General features: G+C 48.0%; 1 protein-coding gene across 2 annotated transcripts in view; it reads left to right on the plus strand.

Moving 5' to 3' along the window:
* The window catches only part of KAT2B (lysine acetyltransferase 2B), a 97,610-nt gene that overhangs the window by 47,492 nt on the left and 25,265 nt on the right, over nt 1-24,853 (plus strand). For both annotated transcript variants that reach the window (XM_027549779.1, XM_027549788.1), the window contains exons 4-10: nt 721-813; nt 2,116-2,297; nt 9,949-10,140; nt 14,934-15,040; nt 19,294-19,419; nt 21,755-21,891; nt 24,071-24,279. In XM_027549779.1, coding sequence (XP_027405580.1) covers nt 721-813; nt 2,116-2,297; nt 9,949-10,140; nt 14,934-15,040; nt 19,294-19,419; nt 21,755-21,891; nt 24,071-24,279 — 1,046 coding nt within the window. The remainder of the gene's footprint in view (nt 1-720; nt 814-2,115; nt 2,298-9,948; nt 10,141-14,933; nt 15,041-19,293; nt 19,420-21,754; nt 21,892-24,070; nt 24,280-24,853) is intronic.

Consider the following 24,853-nt stretch of genomic DNA (forward strand, 5'->3'; position numbering starts at 1 on the left):
GAGCAGACTCTGTGAGATTGCAGAGGATGGGCAAGCCTGGTGTGCTGCCATCCGTGGGGTTGCAAAGAGTCAGATGTGACTTGGAGACAGCAGCAACATAATTAAGATAAATGGAATATGGTGACTTCCCTTCCAAAGGCTCTCTGCGTGGGACAAGGAGTATTTTAGAGAAAAGCCTAAGCTTACATGTGTCAGAGGAAGATTTTAAAATGAAGACTAAATTTGGTACTCTTAAGGATTACTTCTGATTCCCATCTTGGTTGATTAAACGCCTTACGAAGAAGACAGCTCCAAGGTCTCGGGTCCTCTGACCACCTGCTGGGGCAGCCTCACAGGACGGGACCCTCGAGCTCCTCGAGGCTGCCGTCACCCCTCACCTTCCTCAAACGCCGTTCCATCCAATTGTGTCCCATACCTGTCCTCCCTTCACACTCAGTACACCCTTTCTCAGCTGTGACGCCTTCCCTCAGTCCCAGATTTCTGAGCTCTCAGCTCTGAGCTTAGACAGCACTTACTGCCTTTGCAATTTATTTGGAATGTTTCTGCTGCCAACTTGAATTGTTTCTTTTCTTCCTTTTGTATGTGGGAGACAGCATGATATGACCTGGCCCAGCACCATTATGTGGCCCTTTTCTCCCCAACAAGATTGTAAGCTTGGAGATGCCAGTGTGTGTGTGAGAGAGAGATGGACACTGATTTTTTAAAAATGATTTCTTACAGCTCTTGAGGAAGTCTATTTTACAAAGAGGAAAACCTGTGGTTGAAGGTTCTTTGGAGAAGAAGCCCCCTTTTGAAAAACCTAGTATTGAACAGGTAAAAAAATAAGAGAAGCCCCCTTTTAAAAATTGCTTTAAGGCTGAACAAACCTCATCTTCATCTTCATAGCTGGCTTAGAGATGTTCAAGTCTGTAAGAATCGTCTCAAGCCCTTTGGATCAGAAGTGAATACTCCATGTAGTAAATGATTCAGCTTTTGTCTCTTAGGTTGCTGAATGCTCAGAATTCACTGTGTATTTGGGAAATAAAAAAAAAATTAAGTAGAACATGTAGTTCGTCAGAACACATGAAATGGGCTTTTTCTTGGTGTTGACGTTTTAAAATTAAGTCTTTGTCCCCGTGTTTGGCACTGTTGAAAAGTCTATTGAGGTGAGGGAATTCAGGAGCAATGTGAAGAACATTGTAAGTCAAGCAAAAAGCACAGAAAAGAAATAAGATTTTGTATCCAGAAATTGGCTTCCTGCCCCAGGATTCCTGCCACAAAACTGAGATCCACTTGGGGCATCTGTTAATATGTACAGACCTTTCCTGTTAGGTGTTGTCAGGATCTGTCATCAGTATCAATTTTTTAGCCTCTCATTATTTTCTTAAGTAAATATCAAACACTCTGGACTGAGTTTCCTGATGAGAGTAGTTACAGAAGACATGATATGAGATACAAATAAGTGTATTTTATCAGTCAGTTTTTAGTAGAAGAAATGTTGTCTTCAAACCCTACAAAATAAGATTTCATTGTTACTTTATTTGAAGTTAAATTAGATGAGAGTGTTTTGAAGACAGATTAAATTAATCCACAGATTTTTTTCAAAAGCTCATATCAAAATTACTCAAAATGTAAGAATTTTGGGGGGGGTAAGTTTACTAAAAACTGAAAGGATGACAGTAAAGAGTTTAAAGTCTCGTGGTTTAGTTCATTGCAAGGCCTTGCTAGCAGACTTTTGATTAAAATTTTGTGAATGTAAAAACAGATTTATGCAAGAATCTCATTATATGTGAGCTCCTGTTTTGATTGCACAGCAAGAGTTATTCTGCAAAACAGCCATATTTTATTGTTTAGGGGGTTTGACCTTTTCAGCCCACTGTGTTGATTTTTTTGTTGGTTCATAATTGCAGCAGGCAGAGAATTGCAGCTCCCAGCTTCTGTGTCTTGTCACTTTTCATAGGCTGTGATCTGAGGCATGATTCCCTCTGGGCATTCCTGTGTTCTAATGGAAAGAAAAAGAGGTTTTTGTGAATAGAGAACTGTCTGTTCTTTTGCTAATGGCCACCACTGGTGCTGACTGGGTGGGCATTCAGGATTGCAAAGCTGCATGAGTAAACTGCCTTCCCTCCTTTTAAGGGTGTGAATAACTTTGTACAGTACAAATTCAGTCACCTGCCACCCAAAGAAAGGCAAACGATCGTTGAGCTGGCAAAAATGTTCCTGAACCGTATCAACTATTGGCATCTGGAGGCACCATCTCAGCGAAGACTGCGCTCTCCCAACGATGACATCTCTGGGTACAAGGAGAACTACACCAGGTGAGCGGGGCTGGCTCCTCCCCTCTGGCCTTGATATTCTGAGTGCGAAGGATCCGGATCATTTAGAGCTGAACTACTTAGTACAATAGTTGCCCACCACAAGTGGCCACTGAGCCCTGGAAGTGTGGCTGGCCTGAATTGAGATTTCCAAGATTGTACAAAAAAAGAACGTGAAGTATTTCATTAATCATTTTTTATATCGATTGCATGTTGAAATGGTAGCATTTTGGATATATTAAGTTAAATAATAAGTTAAAGTTAATTTCACCTGTTGCTATTTACTTTTTTAATGTGACTACTGGGAAATTTAAAATTACATATGTGGCTTGCATTGTATTTCTATTGAGCACTGCTGGTCTAGATATTATGACTCTGTGATTATTATACAGAGACCTTATTCTGAAAAAAAAAAATGCAGTGCCCAAGAATATCAGTTCAGTTCAGTTCAGTCACTCAGTCGTGTTCAACTCTTTGCGACCCCATGGACTGCAGCACGCCAGGCCTCACTGTCTATCACGAGCTCCCAGAGCTTGCTCAGACTCATCTCCATTGGGTGGGTGATGCCATCCAACCACCTCATCCTCTCTTGCCCCCTTCTCCTCCTGCCTTCAATCTTTCCCAGCATCAGGGTCTTTTCCAGTGAGTCAGTTCTTCACATAAGGTGGCCAAAGTATTGGAGCTTCAGCTTCAGCATCAGTCCTTCCAGTGAATATTCAGGGTTGATTTCCTTAAGGATGGACAGTTTTAATCTCCTTGCAGTCCAAGGACTCTCCAGAGTCTTCTCCAAAGAAGGAAAGACCACCATAGTCTCAGGACTTTGGTGTAAATATAATAGTGTTATATACATGGTCTCACAGTCTTCGTCTCTTTAAATACGTATTTTACATTTGTTAGGATGAAAGAAAAGAGAGCGTTTGCATCTTCTTTGTCCACCCCTCCCCTGCCACGCTTAAACATTTTACTGGTTACGTTATTCTCTGTTGATGCAACTTTTCTCTGTTGGTGGACATCAAACTCTGCACATACTCTTGATTAAGTGTATTTTTTTCTAAAATGGGAATTTATTTTTATTACCTATGATTTGCAGAATAATAGAATTGAGTTTATGACTTAAGCTTCATAAACGTGGACCGTACAAAATAGTGTGACATATTCATTTTTAAGGAAGAGAGTGGCTTGTATTATCTACTTTATTCACCTTTTTTATAACTTTTCCCATTTACATTTTATAGGCATATCAAGCTTGCTTCAGGGTTTTTTGTTTTTAGCCTTTTTTTCCCCCTTGAGTTAAAATAAGCAATGTTTTTTGACAACCTGTAAAGATAACTTGTACTCAGATTTAACCACAGATAACAAGTAGAAATGGGTAGAGTTAAAGCTAAACTTTCCTCTCTAATGACTGACCTGATGTTATGAGTAACATCCCAAGTTTTCGCCTCTCACCCAGCCTTTTACAATATATACTATTTGAATTATAAAGTATTTTATCTTAATAAGTGTAAATAGGATTTGCAGATTGCTTCATAATCCACTTTTAAAATGATACCTTTATTTTCGCATCTTCATTTCAGAGTGTTGAATTATTGCTAGTTCCTATATTATTGTAACTCTATAATGAGTTGAAATAGTAGAACTCTCTCTCTCTCTCTTTCTATATATATATATATATATATATATGGAGTGTGTGCTGGGGGAGAGCACGGGATCTGGGGTTGCTGAAGGAAGGGCGGTGACAGCCCAGAGTCCAGCAGGGTCCGGGGCCAGCCTCCCCCGGGGCGGAGGGTGCATCCCTCCTGAGTGGGTGCGTCCCGCTGGAGGCGGTGACTGGCTGACCCCTGGGTGGGCGACCTGCAGCCTCGGTGGGTGATAATAGGGAAGCTCCCCTGGCACCTGGCCTGCCGGTGAAGAGGGGAAGCGGGGAGGACCAACCTGTGAACGCTGTGAGATGCTCCGCTCGCTTAGAGTCAGACCTCAGGGTCCTGACCACTTGAGAAGCGAGGAAAGCTCACACTGACCGTCTCACTGTGATGCCGTTTCTCAAACGCGGCCCTCTTACCCCTGTGGGCAACACGGCCCGTGGGGATGGCGGGAGCCGGGGCCCTGGAAGGGTGGCTCAGCTTGTCCGTGCGGTCCAGTTCTTTGGGAAGATTCCGGAATCACAGCACGAAGGTGGGAGAGACAGGATCCTCGTGGACAGGATAGACTCAGAAAGTGATTGTGTTCCTTATCACGTGAGGACTTAGCCCATGAAAGATGAAATGCTTGCTGAACAGTAGAACTGCTTATATTACTTATACTCTCTGTTCTGAAGTTAGGCAAAATGTAAGTATTTTATATGTTGAAAAATCTGATATATTAATGTTAACATATACTTAACCTTAATAATCTATATGAGTATATATTAAATGTACCTTTATATGTCCTCCAGAAGTCACTGTGGTTTTAGAGACAGACCCGGACAAATATTTTGAAATTTTCTGATGGTGTGCTAATATAATTCCATGAGAAAATAGCTGGAAAAGTGTCGGAGGAATATAACTTCTTAAAATACATCTGACCAACAGAATATCCTAAAGTGAAGTGTAAGTTGCTCAGTCCTGTCTGACTTTTTGTGATCCCGTGGACTGTAGCCCACCAGGCTCCTCTGTCCATGGGATTTCCCAGGCAAGAATACTGGGGTGGTTTGCCATTTCCTTCTCGTGGAGATCTTCCCAACCCAGGGATCAAATCCGGGTCTTCTGCATTGCAGGTGGATTCTTTACCATCTGAACCCCCAGAGAAGCCCATGCTAAAGGAATGTGGCAAATTATTAGCCTTAGATTCTGAGCTGTGCAGAACATCTCAAAATTAGAAGTTACGCTTATCCTGGGGAGATGTTTTGTAAGAGTCCAAGCGAATTAGAGATGACTAAATTCAGTCTGGTGAAAGCTTGCTGTAACTACCGCACTGTGGGGCATGGACCATCACCAGGCTTCCTGAATGTTCGTAGTTAGGCGTGTCATCCTGGGACTGTGGGAGGAACAGTGTGAGGGGGCTTCAGAGAGCCAGCTGCTAGTCTGGACTCTGAAAGTAACTAGCCTTTCGTGCGGGAAAACCGGGCGGGGTCACCTAATCCCTAAGAGCCGTAGGACTTTCCGTCCAGCAGGGAGTAGGCGCCATGGCCTTCCGCACTCAAGTCCTCCAGCTCTACTCATGTCTTAGAGAAAGCAGGGCACTGCAAGTAATCCCAGTGCTATGAAAACCTGAGCGCTGTTTGAGCAGTCAGTGACTCGCACGCCATGCTGTCTCTGTTAGGCATATGAAAATGACTGAACCGTCCTTTCACTTCTTTTGAGAAGACCTGAAACCAGAGGTTTAGGTCCAGTCTTGTTTTCCAGGTTAGTCTTTAGAGGAACGTCTGAGCAGCAAGACACACAGCCATTCCTGTTTCCTTCTGTCTCACTGCACGCCTGGACCGTGTCAATGACTACAACACCCAAAAAACCCAAAACATGTTGACTCATCTCCTGTCTTTTCATACAGCGCCCTTAGACATTTATAAGATTAGTTTTGGAAGCAAAAACAAAACTAAACTAAAAAAGTATAAACTTAAGTACTATAAAGTGATTTTCAGAGGAAATAAATGAAAAGCTTTTATTTGACAATTTTGACTAGATAATATTAATCTACATTGCCTTCCTCTGCCCCATGGAGAGTGAATGACCTGTTAAGCACTTCAGATAACATTTTATGATTGTATAATATTTATCACTAACCTTGTTGTAACAGAAATAGCATCTGTCTTCAGTAGAGTCTCAGACATCTGTGTCCTCCATAGATAGGAATGCTCTTCAGACTCAAAACCTGCCCAATAGAATATAACATGATCCACAAATGTGAGCCACATCTGTAATTTGACATTTTCTAGTAACTACATTTAAAAAGAATAAACAGGACACTAATATTAATAGTGTTTTATTTGACCCAATGTATAAAAATGTTATCACTTCACATGGAATCAATATGAGCAATTATTAATGATGCCTTTTACTTTTGTTTGTACTAAATCTTTCAAATCCAGTGTGGGGGGTTTATAATTAACGCATATTTTAATTCATTCACTACATTTTAAGTGGTCAAAGCTAAATGGAGTTCTACCAAAACAGTAAAGTTGTGTTTAATGAAAATGTATTTCTCAGGGTTTCCATTTGAAAGTAAATTTTTACATATTTTTTCCTCTTTATTTTAAAATTTCAGTGTTGTTGATTTACAGTCGTGTTAGTTTCAGGCATATAGCAGAACGATTCAGACATATGTGTGTGTGTGGTAAAGAACCTGCCTGCCAACGCAGGAGACGTACGTAAGAGATGCGGGTTCAATCCCTGGGTCAAGAAGATCCCCTGGAGAAGGAAATGGCAACCCGCTCTGGTATTCTTGCCTGGGGAATCCTGTGGACAGAAGAGCCTGGCAGGCTACAGTCCATGGGGTCACAAAGAGTCAGGCACGACTGAGCTACTGCACATGCATATATATTAAGAGAATATAACTTTATTCTTTTCAGAGTCTTTTGCATCGGGGTTTATCACAGGGTAGTTCACTGTGCTGTACAGTAGGCCCTTTGGTTGAAAGTAAGTTTTAAATTGATTGAAATTAGTTGTTGCTCAGCCATTTTGTGACCCCCTGGACGGTGGCACGCCAGGCTTCCCTGCCCTGCACCATCTCCTTTTGCTCAGACTCACGTCCATGGAGTTGGTGACTCCATCAGCCACCTTGTTCTCTGTGTCCCCCTCTCCTGCCTTAAATCCTTCCCAGAATCAGTCTCTTCAGGAAAACAAACGTGGTTACCAGAGAGAAAAGGGGTGGGTGCGATGAATCAGGAGTTCGGGGCTCGCAGACGCAACTGCTGTGTATAAAACAGATAAACGCAAGGACTGACTGCAGCAGCACAGGGAACCACGCTCAGTGCTTTGTAATAATAACCTACAAGGGAAAAGAATCTGAAAAGAATCTGCATGCGCACACACGTAAACCTGAATCACTTTGCTGCGTACCTGAAGCTGGCACAGCCTTGTACCAGCTATACTTCAAGTAAAGTCAAAAAGAAAAACGTGTTTTCATTTATCCAAGTGCTCAGCAGTTACACATGGCTGGTGGCTACACAGCTGTACTGGTTCTTGTACACTGTCAATGGGTGTACAGCAGTCTTGTCATCACAGAAGCCTTTATGTTCTAAATCCTTAAATCCTTAGATCTCCCATTGCACCACACTGGACATACTTTTATTAAGATTTACAGTCTTATGATCGCCTAAGTCTCATGAAATTGATCTGATGGTTATGGCTTGTGATTACATTTGTACTTTCATAATGTGTTCCCTGGGAGCTGGCCTGCCTTCAACTCCAAATATTTTATTTTTATTTTTTTTAACTCCAAATATTTTAACTTCATTAAGTGGCCATGGACTAACTTCCAGCAAAGACTAGCTTTGAAGGTGATGAATTTCTATATGATGTGCCTTATAAATTACAAGATAAATGCATCCTTTAGTTTTTTCTGCTGCCAAGGTCACTCTTGACAGGACACAGCACAGCACTCAAGATGCCCATCTGGGTCCTGTATGGTAGAGTGACATTTGGGTGTGAATTAGAGAGGAACAGAAATAGTAGCAGGGTTTTAAGGTTAATTTTGAATCTAGGTAGATGAACTCACACTAATGAAGGTTTTCTTCCCCAAAGATGAAACGGCCCCACCCCATACACAGGGGAGCTATGAAATAATTCAGAGTAACATAAAGAATAAGTCAAAAAGCCTGAGTAGGTGAACATTACTCCACTCTTTATTGAGGACAGACAGTCATCAAGGCTCCTCCAGCCATCTGGGCGTGTGGGAACTCAGCCGCCCACCTGAAAGGGTGCCAGAAAGGGGTCCCTTGTGGGGTAGAGGGTCCTATATGGGGAAAGGGGTCCCCTGCCTGGCAGAGGGTTCCATCTGGGGAGAGAGGTCCCCTGTGGGGCAGAGGGTTCTATCCAGGGATAGGGGTCCCCGGTGGGGCAGAGGGTTCCATCCAGGAGAGAGGGGTCCCCTGTAGGGCAGAGAGTTCTATCTGGGGAGAGGGGTCCCCTGCAGGGCAGAGGGTTCTATCTGGGGAGAGGGGTCCCCGGCGGGGCAGAGGGTTCCATCTGGGGAGAGGGGTCCCTGGTGAGGCAGAGGGTTCCGTCTGGGGAGAGGGGGAGAGGGGTCCGGGCAGGGTGGAGGGTTCCATCTGGGGAGAGGGGTCCCTGCGGGGCAGAAGGTCCTATCTGGGAAAGGGGTCCCTGGCGGGGCAGAGGGTTCCATCTGGGGAGAGGGATCCCTGCGGGGCAGAGGGTCCTATCTGGGAAAGGGGTCCCTAGTGGGGCAGAGGGTCCTCTCTCGGGGAGAGGGGTCCTGGCGGGGCGGAGGGTTCCATCTGGGGAGAGGGGTCCCTGCGGGGCAGAGGGTCGTATCTGGGAAAGGGGTCCCTGGCGGGCGGAAGGTTCTATCTGGGGAGAGGGGTCCTGGGTCGGGCAGAGGGTTCCGTCTGAGGAGAGGGGTCCCCGGCGGGGCAGAGGTTTCTATCCGGGGAGAGAGGTCCCGGGAGTGGCGGAGGGTTCCATCCGGGGAAAGGGGTCCCCGCTGGGGCAGAGGATCGTCTCTGGGGCAGAGGGGTCCCTGCGGGGCAGAGGGTCCTATCTGGGAAAGGAGTCCTGGTGGGGTGGAGGGTTCCATCTGGGGAGAGGGGTCCTGGCGGGGCGGAGGGTTCCGTTTGGGGAACGGGGTCCCCGTTGGGGCAGAGGATCGTCTCTGGGGAAGAGGAGTCCCCGGCGGGGCAGAGGGTTCCATCTGGGGAGAGGGGTCCCTGGTGGGGCAGAGGGTTCCGTCTGGGGAGAGGGGTTCTCTCCCTGAAGAGGGGGAGCTGGGTCCTCCTCCGAGGAGCAGGACTTGGGCACTGAAGTCCGGTCCCTCCCTGGTCTCCGCTGCCTGCTGGGCCCCCCTGCCCCCACTGCCGGGAATTTCAGGCCTTGAGTCTCCGGGAGGCCCTGGAGCAGGTGGTGGCGGATGAATGTTCGTTTTCCAGCTTCTCGGCTGACGCGGCGTTCTGAATCTGTCTTGCATCAGCCCTGTGCCCCACTCTGTGCTCAGGCGTCAGGAAAGGCCTGGTTTCCCTCGGGGCCCGGCACCCCTCCAGCCCCACGCGACACCGAGAAGCAGTTTTGACTCTGAGTCACTGAACATGGACCTAGGCGACAGATGGTGGAAGCTTATCACTTCCTGCGTTTTGACTGAGTTTTGAGCAGTCGTGGAGATCTTTATCTTCCCACCGAAGCTGTGGGGGTGTGAGTGCTGCGTAGGCATTTTAAAGAAGCCTTAAGTTCAAGAGGGTTCAGTGGAGGAGTTCTGCTTCTCCTCCAAAAGGGACATCCTCTGTTCCCTTGAATCCATCCTCCTGTTGAAAGGATGCTGCAGACTGGAGTGATTCTCGTAGAGCTGGGCCTGAGGGCTCTGGCAGGGTGAGCCAGCATCTGACCCGCTGATGGTGCTTCCCGGCGCGTCTGCAGCCTGGTCTCCTGCCGAGGGCGACGGTGTCGAGCAGCGTCCTGGGTGTTCCTCGTGCGGGGCTCGCGGGTGCTGATGCTGTGGTCTCCCCGTGCAGGTGGCTGTGTTACTGCAACGTTCCCCAGTTCTGCGACAGCCTGCCGCGGTACGAGACGGCCCAGGTGTTCGGGAGGACGCTGCTGCGCTCCGTCTTCACTGTGATGCGGCGGCAGCTGCTGGAGCAGGCGAGGCAGGAGAAGGACAAACTGCCGCTGGAGAAGCGGACTCTGATCCTCACACACTTCCCGAAGTAAGGGAGTGCTCCTGCGGGTCTTTGTTCCGTGCCACGCTTGAGATGGACGGACGCACACCGAAGGTTCAGGGACAGAACTGGAGAGGTGGGGGGTGGGACCCCCATCCTCGCATTCCCTTGGGAGCCTCGTGGCGTTTCCAGCCCGTCTGAGATGAGGTTGACTTTGGGTCGACTGCTCCCTTGGCCTGTCTTATCCCTCCCGAGTCTCAGAACACAGGCCGGGGCTGTGTGTGGGGTTTTCAGCTCCAGGGCAGTGGGGACCCTGCAGAAGTGGTCTCCAAGAGGGGGTGCAGGAGAGCCCGGGGCTGTTTCTGGCACCCAGTTCTCCAGAGCTTCCTGAGGCCGCCGGGTCATCCCTGTCTCAGCTGGAACAAACTGGATTCCGAGGGAGGGAGCCAGCCTGGGATAGACCTGTCTCTGGCAGGAGGATCTTCGAGCCTCTGTACTCAGCTTCCCAGGCCCAGACAGGCCTGCCCTTGGGCCCCTTGCTGCTTGAACCTGCTAGACGTCCAGCGTGTAAAGACGCACTTAAATATTTTCCAAATGTAGGAAATAGGTCAGGGTGGTAGGAAGGTACAGTGTACACCATTGAGCTTGGAAATGGGTTTTCAGTGTGAAGAACGCAGACTTTAGCCTAAGTGGCTGGCCCCTGAGGGTGCAGGTGACGACGCATCAGAGCTGTGACGGTGGGGGCGGAAGATGTCATTTGAACAGGCTTTCTAGGTCTGAGAGAGTTCTGTCACGGACAGCTGTGAGGTGGAGAGCAGTTTAGGAGAGGTGCTGTTTTGCTCCTGGAACAAAGATGGATGGAAGCCTGTTTTATCTGAAAAGCTAGATTTTTATGATTGCTGCTATTTCTGGGTTACCTAATTTGTGTCTCAGGAAAGACGATCATTTTAATTTTTAAAGATAAGTTAGGTCCAAAACAACAACAAAAATGATTTTCTGATGGAAACGGACAGAACAATTTGTTTTTGCAGTCTAGCGTGAATCTCCAGTGTTAGGTAGAGGATAATTCTCACGAGCTTTAGCTGAACGCGGGTTTGTTTTTGCAGTCTAGCGTGAGTCTCCAGTGTTAGGTAGAGGATAATTCTCACGAGCTTTAGCTGAACATGGGTCCTAGTGACCTGGTTTGCAGCGTTTCCTGAGGACAGCCAGCACCCAGGATGAGGCAGGGCCCGAACACTTGGTGTCCTGCAGGGAGGAAGGTCCAGAAGGACTTAAACAGCAGCTCAGTATTGCCCCTAAACAGGTTAGGAACTCTGGGATGCTCCTGTATTTCCGTGGCTGCCTTTTAACTGGTCTAAGCTCCTTTCCTTAGAGATTAAAGTAGTTTTCTTGTTTCTCTGTTACATGTGCTGCATAAGCCATGTTTCATGTGTTCAGATTATAGTTGTCGTCCTGCCTCTGAGCCAAGGGACAGAGGACCCCTCCCTCATCACACCTTTTATGATGCTTAAAGGGAAATTTTAATTATCTTGCATAGGAGAGGATTTTCCCATAGCAAGCTCATTTTCCTTCTTGCGGATATTTGCCAATTCAGTGCTTTGTTCCTTCAGCCTGTAGTTCTGGCGTGCTCACGCCGGTCAGCTGGGAAGGTCAATGCCACTTTCTTTGCTTCTCTGTTACTAGTGGTGGGGTAAAGCTACCACCCACTTCTCCTCCTCAGTCCCTTTCCATGGAATATGACAACAGTGGCGGCTGTTAGGGATTATACCTGCAGACGCGGCAGCAGAGTCTCGTGTACTGAAGCCAGAGGTGCCATTTGGAGCCAGGGCCTGGCTCAACGTCAGGCTGCAGATGCCACTCACCCCATGGGGCCCCTGCTTGTCAGGCGAATCCTCAGGGCTTGCACCTTACTTTCCTGCACTTCCTGCGCTGCCCTTTCTTCCTTCTTTTTCTGGCTGTGCTGCTTGGCAGGCGGGATCCTGGTTCCCCAGCCGGGCATTGAACCCAGACCCCTGCAGGAGAAGAGTGGCCCCAACCTCTGCATCAGCAGGGGCTCCAGCCGTTCCTCCTGCTTGACTTTCGTGTGTGCCGTGCCCCACATGGGCCGAGTCACACAGGTGTTTGAAACGTTAGTGTCTGCATTTCCTTCTAAAAGCAATGAGTGGGCACTTGGTGGAGATGTGACTCAGAGAGAGCAAAGAGGCAAAGGGTCACCGGAGCCCCACCACTGCGGTCTACGTTCTGTGCTTTTAGACATTTCTGTCTTTTTCTCCATGTATTGTGTTCTTTTATCCTACGTACACTTCATGACATTAGATGAGACTGTCTTTTATTGTATTGAAGTAATTATATACATGTATAACACACGCATGACTATTTTCCTAAATTATTAATGGCATTTTTCTTTGGTAAGTCTCTTAGGGCTTCATGAAGTGTTCCTATTGTGTAATTGCTCATAAAGAAGGAGCCTGGGAAAGGAAAGGAAATGTGCTTCTGTGATGAAGGGCAGTCGGGAAGTCTTGAGGGCTGGGCGAGGTGACAGCAGGCTCTGCTGGGCCGCCGGAAGAGATGCGTCCGGAACCTCCCCTCGTCAGCAAGGGCAAGCTGTGATCTCAGTAAGGATGCTGCCTCCTGTTGCTGCCAGTCTTTCTCTGTTAGGTGGGAAATATCCAGAAGTGTTTCAAAGCGTCAGTTAATGGTGATGAGCTTGGCAAAAAGTGGCTCCTGCTGTTTCTTTAAACCATGTGTCCCATGGCGAAGTGCAGGTCGATGTTCGTGCTGCTGCTGCTAAGTCGCTTCAGTCGTGTCCAACTCTGTGTGACCCCATAGACGGCAGCCCACCAGGCTCCCCCATCCCTGGGATTCTCCAGGCAAGAACACTGGAGTGGGTTGCCATTTCCTCCTCCAATGCAGGAAAGTGAAAAGTGAAAGTGAAGTCGCTCAGTCGTGTCCGACCCTCAGTGACCCCATGGACTGCAGCCCACCAGGCTCCTCCGTCCATGGGATTTTCCAGGCAGGAGTATTGGAGTGGGGTGCCATTGCCTTCTCCGATCCTTATTCTTAAATCTGAGTGTGAGAGGCGAGTCAGAAGACCCTCAGGACTTTTCCCACCTGTCTTCACTGTCGAAACCCAGCCTCCCCCTGCCTTCTTTGATTAATGAGGAGATTAGTGGTACTTTCCCTAATTGTGATGATGATGATGTTAATTTTAATCTAAGTCCTTAATCAGTGATCCAAACTTGGTAGGATTCACAATTCAAGTTTTAAGGTAACTTGACCCCTTTATAAAGATAACAGGACTTAGAATATATGTCATAGCTTTGGGGTGGGGGTAGGTCCCCCGAAGAAAATCTATTTATAAAGACTGTAAATAATCTTGCGTATGTTCAGGTCAGATTTTGTTGCTAAATGGATTAGGAAAAATACTTTTTAAAGGGTTTTTGCATTTCTAAATTTCAGTGACGTTTAATCGCTAACCTTTTACTTCGTTGCAATATAAACTTCTTGAAGGCAAGGCAAGGTTGTGTTTACTCTGTCCTCAAGGGCCTGACCCGGCACCTGGCGTGTGGTGGGCATTCAGTGTTGCTGAGTGAATGAAGGAGCACTTTCTCAGCGGTCAGTACCAGCTGAAGCATGGCAGTGTGTTCCTTGCCGCCACCTTGTACAGAAGTTACTGTTGATGTTTCCATTTTATAAAAGGGGAACCGAGGAAGAGGAAAGCTAAGAATTTGTCCCAAGGTCACGGAAATAGTAAGTGGTGAGCTTGGTAGCTGGGTTTTAGACCCTAAGCTCTTAGCCGTTATTCTATATTCCTCCATGGGAATGAATGTGCCCTGAAGAGAGGTTTGCAGGAAGACTTTCCAATACCAGAAGTATAGATTTGTGTTGGTATTTTAATCACAGTCTTTGCATCTGGGGGGAACATAAGAGCTGTCCAAGGTGCTTCTTGGCGTCTGGTTGCCGGGCCTCTCTCTCGGCCTCCAGTTCAGTGAGCCTGGGTGGGGCTTGGGGGCTGCACTCCGACCAGGCTGTGCAGGTGGTCTCCGTGGGCCCGAAACTTGAGGCCGGCTTGTTTTATGATGTGACAGGAGATAGAACACGGTAGTCAGTCTCGGCCCTGTGGTTCGCTGGCTGTGGGCCTTTGAACCAGTTATTGAGTCTGCCTGTGCACTACGTTACTTTTATCGATGAAATGAGCACAGTGATGGATCCTACCTCATCGGGTTATTCGGAAGAGCGAGTGAATTAATATACGTTCATTGCTTACAACAGTGTCCATCTTATAGTAAGAGCTATGTGTACATGTGTGTGATAAATAAAAATAAAATCTGTAACTCATTGTGTTGATGAGAAGATTCAATAAAACATTCTCAGAACAGTGTAGGCATGTGGCAAGGACTCAGTAAACACGAGCAGCTTTTGTGATGGAAATGACAACCACAGCTCTGAGGAGAGCCGAGCTCTCGGTCCAGGATTCTCCCGGGGGACTTGGTGAAGTGCATTTCCACTGATGTAATTCTCTGTGTGGTCTAGGTTGTATCTATTAATACCTACATGGAGCCCAAAGAGAATACATTTGTAGAAATGCATTTCTGTTTGAATATACCAAGGCTGCCCAATTAAATCATCACCCGGGTCATAACTGACCGACTGTTCCATATTTCTGAACTGAGGACGAGATGCTAGTGCTGGTGCGATCACCATGGGTGCCTGGCACTTGTCCCCTAGTGATAACTGAGGACGAGATGCTAGTGCTGGTGCGATCACCGTGGGTGCCTGGCACTTGTCCCCTAGTGATGTATGACTTGTGATCTCACTCTTGCCTTTATTCTTATGCCTAGGTTTCTGTCCATGTTAGAAGAAGAAGTTTATAGTCAAAACTCTCCCATCTGGGATCAGGATTTTCTCTCAGCTTCTTCCAGAACCAGCCAGCTTGGAATCCAAACAGGTAAAAAAAAAAAAATTGTTTTTGCATAAATCAGAACACAACCAGGAAGTGTTTGTTGCCCTTCACCGTGCATTTGTTTGCATTTTTCATCAAGAAACTAAAGACTAGAGTCAGCAAAGAAAAGTAAACACTTTGGCAAACCTGGCATCGACATCTCTGTTCCCGAGGAGAGCAGGTGCGAGGCAGACAGCTAAGACCGCTGCAGCTGCTGCTCTGCCCTGAGGTTTGCTCAGCCCGCCCTGCACAGCTGTGCGGAGGGCGAAGCACCCGGCACTCAGGTCTGCAGGCAGACGGCAACTGTTTAAAGACACAGGCTTGGTCACAGCCTGCCCTGCAGTCACGTCTCAGTCTGGCTTGTGAGTGTGGACGTCTGTTTTGAGCATCAGGCTGCTCTCGGGTAACGGTGGGGCCGAGTCTCAGGACGTGCAGTGCCCTGTGGGCTCAGGGCCTCAGCAGGCCTTTGGTGAGGACATGTGGCCTGGAGTCACACTGACTCTGGAGACGGGGTCTGAATTCCTGCCTTGATGCTCAGAAGCCTCGGAGAAGGTTGTCAGGAGGTCCCAGAGCAGGCATTTCTGTGTGGCCTTGGGGAGAGGCAGAACGCAGAATGTTGGTGTCGACTTTTCAGTAGATCTGGTTCAGTGTGTCCCGGGGGCCCGTGAGTGCTGCCTCCAGCAAAGGCCATTTGTTCTTGCCATTCTCCACACCTCCCCTGGTTTGTTTTTATATCCAGCAAAAGTCACCCCTAGTGTGTGGTCCTGTGGCTTCTGGTGAACCCCCGGCGCTGTGTCCCCCCGAGGCTTCGAGCTCAGCGCTGAGCCCGGCCGGGGCAGCCCCCTCTGGTTCCTCCTTTGTTCGTGCGGCTGTGCTTTTCTAGAGCACCACACGAGCGGGATCACACAGAACGCAACTTCTTTCACTGAGCGTACTGCACCAGAGAAGGTGATTAAAACAGTATTTCATCTGGAGCCTGAGTTTGGATGTGAATATAATGAAGTCCTACCCAGCAGAATAATTAGGAATGAGGTATTTTGGTTTGGATCAAACCTTCTTTGTTTGGATTCTTGTTCCCAAAACCATGTCAAAGACACCTTTTGTGTTGTGTTTTTTCACCTTAGGCCATAAAATATAATCTCACGTTTCTCTGGTTCACAGTCCGCAGCCCTTCGGGGCCTTTCTGTGCGTGGACAGGACTCCAGCCCTGTGTCCGCTTTTCCTGGCGAGCTCCCCCCGCACCTGGGTGCCGTGTCTGTCTCTGCCCCCGTGCTGTTCGCTTGTCTGTCTGTAACTTACCTGACTTTCGGACGACGTCTCCCCGACAAACCCTTTTCTAATTCTCGCCATGCCTTCCAGCAAGGGCTGAGTCTCCTTTCTTCCAAACATTCATGGAACCTTGATAATATCCTGTCCCTGGTTCTTCAGCTTGGCTGCTCAGAGGCACCACCCACGGGATCTAAATGCCGCTGATGCTGGGGCTTACCTGAGGGCCAGTGGCTCATGCGCCTCACTCCCCGCAAGGGGCTTGGCTTCCCTCCTCGGCCAGCGAACCAAATTGCACATGCCACCATGAAGAGCTTGAAGGCTGCAGCTGCTGCTGCTGCTAAGTCGCTTCAACTCTGTGTGACCCCATAGAAGGCAGCCCACCAGGCTCCCCCGTCCCTGGGATTCTCCAGGCAAGAACACTGGAGTGGGTTGCCATTTCCTTCTCCAATGCATGAAAGTGAAAAGTGAAAGTGAAGTCGCTCAGTCGTGTCCGACTCTTTGTGACCCCATGGACTGCAGCCTATCAGGCTCCTCCATCCATGGGATTTTCCAGGCAAGAGTACTGGAGTGGGGTGCCATCGCCGTCTCCTAAAACCCCACAATCCAAATGCATAAATATTCGAAAAAATGAAAAATAAAAACCTACTGATTCTGAGGCCCCTGCCAAGAGGCTGTGGCATAATTGGCCGAGGGCATGGCCTTCGGATGTTTGAGCTCCTGGAGGGTCTGACGGGCGTCAGCTCGAGCCCTGCTGTCCTCAGCACTCACCACGCTGCCCAATCCCCTTTTTGTGAGTGTGACACCTACGTGGTCAGATCCAGTTTATCCATGAGAATAGTTTGCACTTCCAGTGAGTGCTGGCTGGTGAGGTTTGCCTTGGGTCTTTAAGCTCTAGCCAGAACCAGGAGAAGTTGGCGAGGTTAACCCCTGTATATGGATGAGAGATGGGAGCTCAGAGAGGAGCAGTCAGTGTCCCCAAAGCAGGGCCTCCCGAGTGATGGGACTGGGTTTCCCATCGCGTCTGATTGCCGCTGCACTGCCCTGCGTGCCCCATGTGCCTCGCAGACGCGCAGGCAGACCCATGTGCAAGGAAAGAGGAATGATCGGGTGCGGACCCAGGACTCCAGGCAGGCCCAGTAAGTTCTCTTCTGGAGGGATGGAGCCGGTGAGACTTCCCTGACCCTGTTGCTCACGATGCCTCCTGGCCTGCCCTGCTCCCCAGGTCTCACCCGGATGCCTCCTGGCCTGCCCTGCTCCCCAGGTCTCACCCGTCGCTGCATAGCATGGAGATGGCGGTGTCTCTGCCCCAGGATGTCAGGTTCACCCCCAGTGGTTCCGGCTGTCACCCAGTTCAGCCGGATCGCACCCAGTGTTCCCTGCCGCCGTCAGAAGCCAGCTGACTTCTGTTCTGCTGTAATTGCAGTGTGTTCTCTGTGGGGGAAGAAAAGGGTAATCTTCTCCCTAATTGGCATGTCTGCGCATCCAGGTGCCTGTGAGAATGACAGTCACAATGATGGCTCTGAACTTTGGCAAGGTTCTCGGATGTCTTGTGAGTCACCAGAGCTTCCTCTTTGTGTGGAAGCGATCTGGTGTCCTTTGAAATTCAGGAGGCCTGTTTGCTGGAAGGGAAGGCCTGCAGCCTGGCGCTTCAGTCTCTTCTGCTTCCTTCGTGTGTGTGCATCTGAGGGGGGTCTCACCTATATATGGCTATTTTTATTTTTAACACTTATTGTGATGGCCTGTATGAGAAAAGAACATAAAAAAGAGTGGGTATATGTAAGTGTGTAACGGGTTCACCTCGCTCTGTACCTGAAGCTAACACACATTGGCCATCAGTATATTCCGATTCTTTACATACCAGTTGCTGTTCAGTTAGGAGCTGTGTGCACGGGTCTCTGTAGCTCGTTTTGCTTATTTCACCACTCTTGGCTGCGGGGGCGTCCCCTGTGGTCGCCCCGACACCGAGATGGCGTGCTCTGGGGCCTCTGTCTGCGCCATCAGACGAGGTCTGCGCGCGGTGTCACTGACGGCCGTGCTGCCATCAGCCACGCTTGGGCAAACAACGTCCTACTTCCTACCTTGGCTTTTTCTTTTTTTTTAAAGACAAGACAAAATGGTTTTGTTTGGAGACACTATTTGCTGCTCCAGACTCACTGTTGTTAATTCTCCTGCTTCTCTCTGTCTCTCTCCATGTACTAACGTGTGTGTATGTAGCTGTCTGTCTTCTGAACGGTCTGATGATTACAAAGGTCATGTCCCTTTGCTGACTTCAGTAGGGATCTCCTAAGAGCAAGAGTGTTTTTGTATTTAACCCCAGCAGTTATCACAGTGATGAATTTCAACCTCGATGCAGTATCATTCCTTAATCTGGCTACTGTTTTAATCCTGCCTTTAGCCACGCGGTTCACAGCCGTTTTCTGTCGCACCGGGAGGTGTGTAGTGTTGGCCTCTCCTGTTGTCGCTGGCGTGAAGTTTGTTGCTGGGTTAGGATGGGGTTTTTGAGATTTCTCCACTGCAGTGTTAACTTTTCTGCTTTGGTAATTTAAAAAAAAAAGGTACTTTTGTCGGGAGATACTTTGAGGCTATTCTATCTTTATCAAAATTACAGTCACAAGATTCAGTGTATACAGACGATTCTTCCCTGAATCAGTCATTATGTGCTGGCTGTTCCCTAACCGCCCCTCTCTCCCCAACTTCCATCATTGCTTCCTTATTTCTTGCCATTCTCCTGTAAGGAGAGTTTTACCTTCTCCCCATTATTTATTTGTTCATTTCTTACTTTATCACTTTGGACTCAAATGTCTTCATTTTATCCAGTGGGTTGTGACTACCCTTGTCTGTATCATCAAGCTCACACTGGCCGTGTAGCTTCTGTCTTAGAGATGACTTCTTTGGGGTGCTGGGCAGCAGTGGGTGGTCTCACGTGCACTTGGTTCATTACCACTGAAGAAAGACGCGTTTAATGCTTTCTCTTCCTTCTCCTGGGGCAGTTATCAGTCCACCTCCCGTGGCCGGGACAGTTTCCTACAATTCAAGCTCCGCTTCCCTTGAACAGCAGAACGGAGGGAGCGCCAGTCCGTCCTGTCGAGGCGCGTCCGGGCTTGAGGCAAACCCAGGTAAGCTCGGAGGGCATCAGTGAGGGCTGTGATTCACCTGAGAAGCTCCGTTATCTGAGGAGTGCCAAAGGGAGCCTCAGGTCACCTGCGCTCTGTGCGTGTCAGGGATCTAATGGCTGGAACTCCCTCTGAGCTGCATGGGTTATTGCTGTGTAAAAACCAACTCGAAATGCAGAGTCTCAAACTGTGATCCTTTACCGTCACAGCTCACTCATTCTGTGTGCTGCCTAGGAGGTGGCTGATACGGCTCGTCTCCGACAGGCTGTGCTTGCGTAATTCTCACCCTCCTTTGAGGACCACTGGGTGTCTTTTCCTTTCCTTGGGGCAGAATACGGCCTTATGGTGATGGCAGAAGCACCAGAGAGCAGGAAGAAACGCAGTTTCCTGCAGCTTAAGCTTGTAGCTGGCACACCATGCTGCCTGCTTTAGTTTGTCATCGGAAGCGAATCACATGGTCAGACTCAGAGTCAAGGGGTGAGGAGATGGCCTTGACTCCTTTTGTAGGAAGAGCCGCAGAATCATATGGCAGAAGCAGGAGACAGGAGGGGAAGGAATTTGGCCATGAATGTAATCTGCCATGTGGGCAAAAAACTCTCTTAATGCTAGAGGCGTTTCACAGTTACAGAATGTTCCGAAGGCTGCATTTGTGTCCACAGCCGTGACATCAGACACATCTTGGCACAAGCAAAGTTTGACAGAGAAGTGTCATGAAATGGGGAGAGAACAGGGTTTTCTGTGAAGGACTAAGTGTGCAGCACTGGGGCCACTTCCAAGGGGGACGTTACTGATCATTCTAGAAACTCTGCCATTGAACTTGGATATAGCCCACGGTGCTTTCTTACTGTAGCACTCAGCAGGCTATCAAGTTTGGGGCATATTGGGTATAAATCTCAGCTCCAAAATAAATAGTTCACACCATTATTCTTGTGGAATTGTGGGATTTGAAGAGTTGGTCAAATGAAGGAAAATATTCTCACTCACCTCCAATAATAACAACTAAAAAGTTATAAAAACACAAACTCAACAAAAGCTGTTTTAGTAAGTAGCCTCATATTTGGAAAAGCATCTTGTACGGATAAGATGCTTGACATTGCTCTGCTGCTGTTTAGCTCAAGATGGAGCAAATGCTGTATGGAGCCTGCTTACTGGAATCCACAACCAAGGGATAAATTAGATTTGAGCATTTAAAAATTTAATTGTAAAATAAATAAATTATGACAGAAGGAAAAAAAAAGAAAAACCAAACATCATGTTAGTAGGACAGAAAGCGGCCATGTAGTCTAAGGAGTCGAGTGGGAGAGAGTTCTCCCTGCTTTTGCCTGGCCTGTTCCAACTTGTGATATATTGTGACATCCTGGGAATGAATGTACCTACTTCCAAGGCCAGGGGCCCTGCTCACTTTGTGAGGCATCATTTTAAGGCAAAAAAGGATTATGAGAGATCATGAGGGTCATTTTGTAATGACAAAAATTAAATTCACCAGCAAAGTGAAACAGTCCATGAGTGTGTTTCCAGTACATGTAGACACACACATATGTAACATACATTCACAGATGTGTATACACATACATCCACGCAAACATGTATGAAAGGAAGACTTAACAGAACTACAAGGAGAAATGATCAAATCAACCAGAAGTTGAACACTTGAAGAAACATCTCTGATTAATTCATAGATCAAACAAACAAAACTCCCAGGAAGGACAGAAGCCCCACAGACACAATCGACACAGAGAGAGCTCTGAAAATCGGGAAGTACACGTTCTCTCAAGAAGATGCTTAATTTACAAACAGTTGGTCAAGTTTTAGGTCATAACTCAAGTTTCAAGCAGTTTTGGCCTTTGTTATCATAAGGACCATATTCTTCTGACCACAAAGGGACAGTTAATCTCCAACATGGAGATTAACAACCAGTGACAGTCAGACTCACTCTCAGTGTGCACATGAAGGGGCGGCGCCTTAATAACTCACGTCAGGTTAAAAACCTTAGCGTAGAGAGCAAATGCTCTTCAGAATGGTGGGTACTTGGGGGCTCCCTGGTGGGCCAGCGGTTAAGACTCTGTGTCCCAGTGCAGGGGGCAGAGATTCAGTCCCTGCTCAAGGAAATCCCACATGCTGCCCAGCCAATAAATAAAATAGAAAAAAAAGAATGGTGGGCAGTTACTGCAAAAAGAGTTACCTCCTCTTTCCCGCCTTCTGCTGTGCCGCTTCTCCCTGGTACAGGGAGGGCAGATGTCCACACCTTTCAGTGATATTAGAAAATCAGGTGGATTAGTTGGCACGTGCTTTGTGTTTGAAATAACCCATCGTTTGCCCTTTTGTTTTGATCATCAAGGAGAAAAGAGGAAAATGAACGAGTCTCATGTTTTGGAGGAGACCAAGAAGCCCCGGGTGGTGGGCGATATCCCACTGGAGTTAATCCACGAGGTCATGTCCACCATCACAGACCCCACCGCGATGCTTGGGCCAGAGGTCAGCAGGGGGAGCGCGAGCCGCCCGCGGGTGGACCCCGTCCGCTCTGCAGCCGCTCGCGCTGTTGGGGACGGGGTGGAGTTGCCGGGGGAGCTGTGCCCCCGTTTGCGTGTTGTCTGATGCTCAGGGTTGAGCGGCAGGCAGGCTGACGAGAGGTTAATTCTGCTGATGACGGCCGCATCGTGGGGAAACATAATCCCCACCGTTGAAGGCATTCCTCCTGCTTCAACTTTTTATCTTGAAAAATTTAAACCCTCATAAATGTTGCAAAAATTCCGTGATAAAGATCCAGAGGCTCTTTATTTAGACTCACAAATGGCTTGCATGGCACGTTCACTATCCCTCTGTCTCCCTCTCCTGTAAGCCATGTGGAACCATTTCAGGATTAGATACAGATGTTGTAACACTGCACCCCTGACTGTTTTCTGCATGTGTCTCTGAAGACTGAGACTACTCATTTGCATTCCCACAGTGTAGTTATCACTACCAGAAAATTTAGCTGGACTACCCTATTATCTGATGTGTGGATAGGCAGTTTTACTGAAGTGTGTCCACAAAGCCTGAGATATTTGTCACCTGGCCCTTTGTCGAAAAGTTTGCTTAGAGTTATATTACTCTTGGCCTCATGTACAGCCCATATCCAGATTCCCCATATATCCTAATTCTGTTTTTATAGTATCTATTCCTGTTGTTAGAGGATCAGTCTGGGGTTACACATTGCATTTAATTCTGATCTCTTCACCTCTTTAATCTGTTTAGTTTATCCTAGAACAGTTTCCCAGCCCTCTTTTGGCCTTTTGTGGCAGGACCATTGTTGCAGAGTCCTGCTTTGTCTGTTTACTCATGATTAGATTCAAGTAAAGTCTTTGGGCAAAAGGACTGCTGTCTTCTCATGTCGTATCCAGGGGCAAAGCAGTTTTAGACGTTTCTGACAGCTTCCAGGAAATGAAGAAATGAGATGCTTTTTCAAAACATGTGTAAAAATTTTTTTTTAGAATGGCTCTGTTGGGTGAAGGTGTCCATGTTTAATTTGTCATGTTTCCTTAGAGATTTGTTTTGTGCAGTTGAGGATAATTCACAGGATTGGAATGCTGTTAAGAGACGATCTCCTTGTAAAATTGCTCTTCCCATTTCCTTTTAGGTATCCGGTCCTTGGGACTTTTTGTGTACATGTCTGTCGGGGATTTAGTAACTTCACAGAATAGTTTTGCTCAGTTTGTTTCATCTGTGAAGTGTAGATATAGTCACACATTTCAGGATTTGTTGGGTGGATTTAGTAGTGTCTTGAAGTCGCCTTGTACTGGTACACACAAGGCAACTGTTAAATTCTCAGGAATTTAAACGTGTTGGCCGCAGTGGCACATGGGCCTCCAGCATCAGCTACAGACCAGTGAAGCGGGCGTGTGCCAGCAGCTGGCCCTTCTGCCTTGGAGGTCTGTTTGTTGAACACTGACCTGCACCCGACTGCGTGGGTTAGATAGGATGGGGCGCAGGTGTTGGTAGGAGGTTGTACTGCCAGCTTGGTTGAGAGTGGTCAACATGACTCCTTTCAAAGAAGCCTCTCTTCCTCTGAAAAAGAGGTGCTGGTAGTATAGATGTGACTGCCAGTCGTGGGTCTTCAGGGAGAATTTGGGGTCTGGGATCCCAAGGGTGCTCAGCCAGACGGGATTCCCAAAACCAAGGACTGGCAGGCTGTAGCGCACAGGACAGACACAGGCTGCCTCCCCCATTAAATCAAGTCCTCGGGCGCTCTGCCCTGCCCACACATGTCCGCGTGGTCCTGGCGCATTCTCCCCGCCGCGGTGTCCGCGTGGTCCCGGCGCGTTCTCCCTGCCTTGGTGTCCGCGTGGTCCCAGCGGGTTCTTCTCACGGCAGTGTCTGCGTGGTCCCGGCCACGTTCACCCCGCTGCAGTGTCTGGAGCTGCCGCAGAGGCCTCCTGACTTGCAGATCCAAACATGAGCTGTTTGGCCCTTCAGAGAAAGCCTGGTGACTCCTGGTCTGTACCAAGTCTCCGTGGACACGCGGGAGGCTGTCTTTTCATGGCTTATGTGTTATTGGTTGGGACCCCGAAACCCACAAATACACATCGTCCTAGCACACGGAGGAGAGGCACTGCTGTGGACTGTCCCTTCTGTCTTAGGGAGGGGCTCTGTGTAACCTCCTCTCTCCTGCTCCCAGACCAACTTTCTGTCGGCGCACTCGGCCAGGGACGAGGCGGCCAGGCTTGAGGAGCGGAGGGGTGTAATCGAGTTCCACGTGGTGGGCAACTCCCTGAGCCAGAAGCCCAACAAGAAGGTGCTCATGTGGCTGGTAGGGCTGCAGAACGTGTTCTCGCACCAGCTGCCGCGTATGCCCAAGGAGTACATCACCCGGCTCGTCTTCGACCCGTGAGTCGTGCCCCGCTCTGCTTTCCACTTTCCTGATTTATTTTGTAAAATGCATTCTTTTTTTTTTTTACTTAAATTATTTATTTTTAATTGAAGGATGATTGCTTTACAGAATTGTGTCGGTTTCTACCAAACATCAACGTGAACCAGCTTTCAAGATTTTTTTTTGATGTGGATCATTTTTAAAGTCTCTTTTGAATTTGTTGCAATATTGTTTCTGTCTTATGTTTTTGTTTTTTCGCCCTGAGGCACGTGTAATCTCAGCTCCCTGGTCAGGAATCAAATAGGGGTTTGATCCCACCCTCTGTGTTGAAAGGTTAGGTCTTCACTGGACCATCAAGGACTTCACTCTCCTTTTTAAATGAAAGAGGAACCACTCGGGTAGTAAAAGTCAGTCACAGTCACCCACCAAGTCCTGCTGCTGCTTGTCAGCTGTGCAGAGAGAGTGATGTCACAGGCATGGCCACAGCCACAGGCGTTCAGATTAGTTTTCCAGCAGCTGATCAATTTTTTGTTAATGAGGCTTTATATTTTAAGCTGCCGGTGACGAGGCTTTATATTTTAAGCTGCCAGT

The sequence above is a fragment of the Bos indicus x Bos taurus genome, chromosome 1, assembly GCF_003369695.1.
Source record: "Bos indicus x Bos taurus breed Angus x Brahman F1 hybrid chromosome 1, Bos_hybrid_MaternalHap_v2.0, whole genome shotgun sequence".
NCBI classification, from domain to species: Eukaryota; Metazoa; Chordata; class Mammalia; order Artiodactyla; family Bovidae; genus Bos; species Bos indicus x Bos taurus.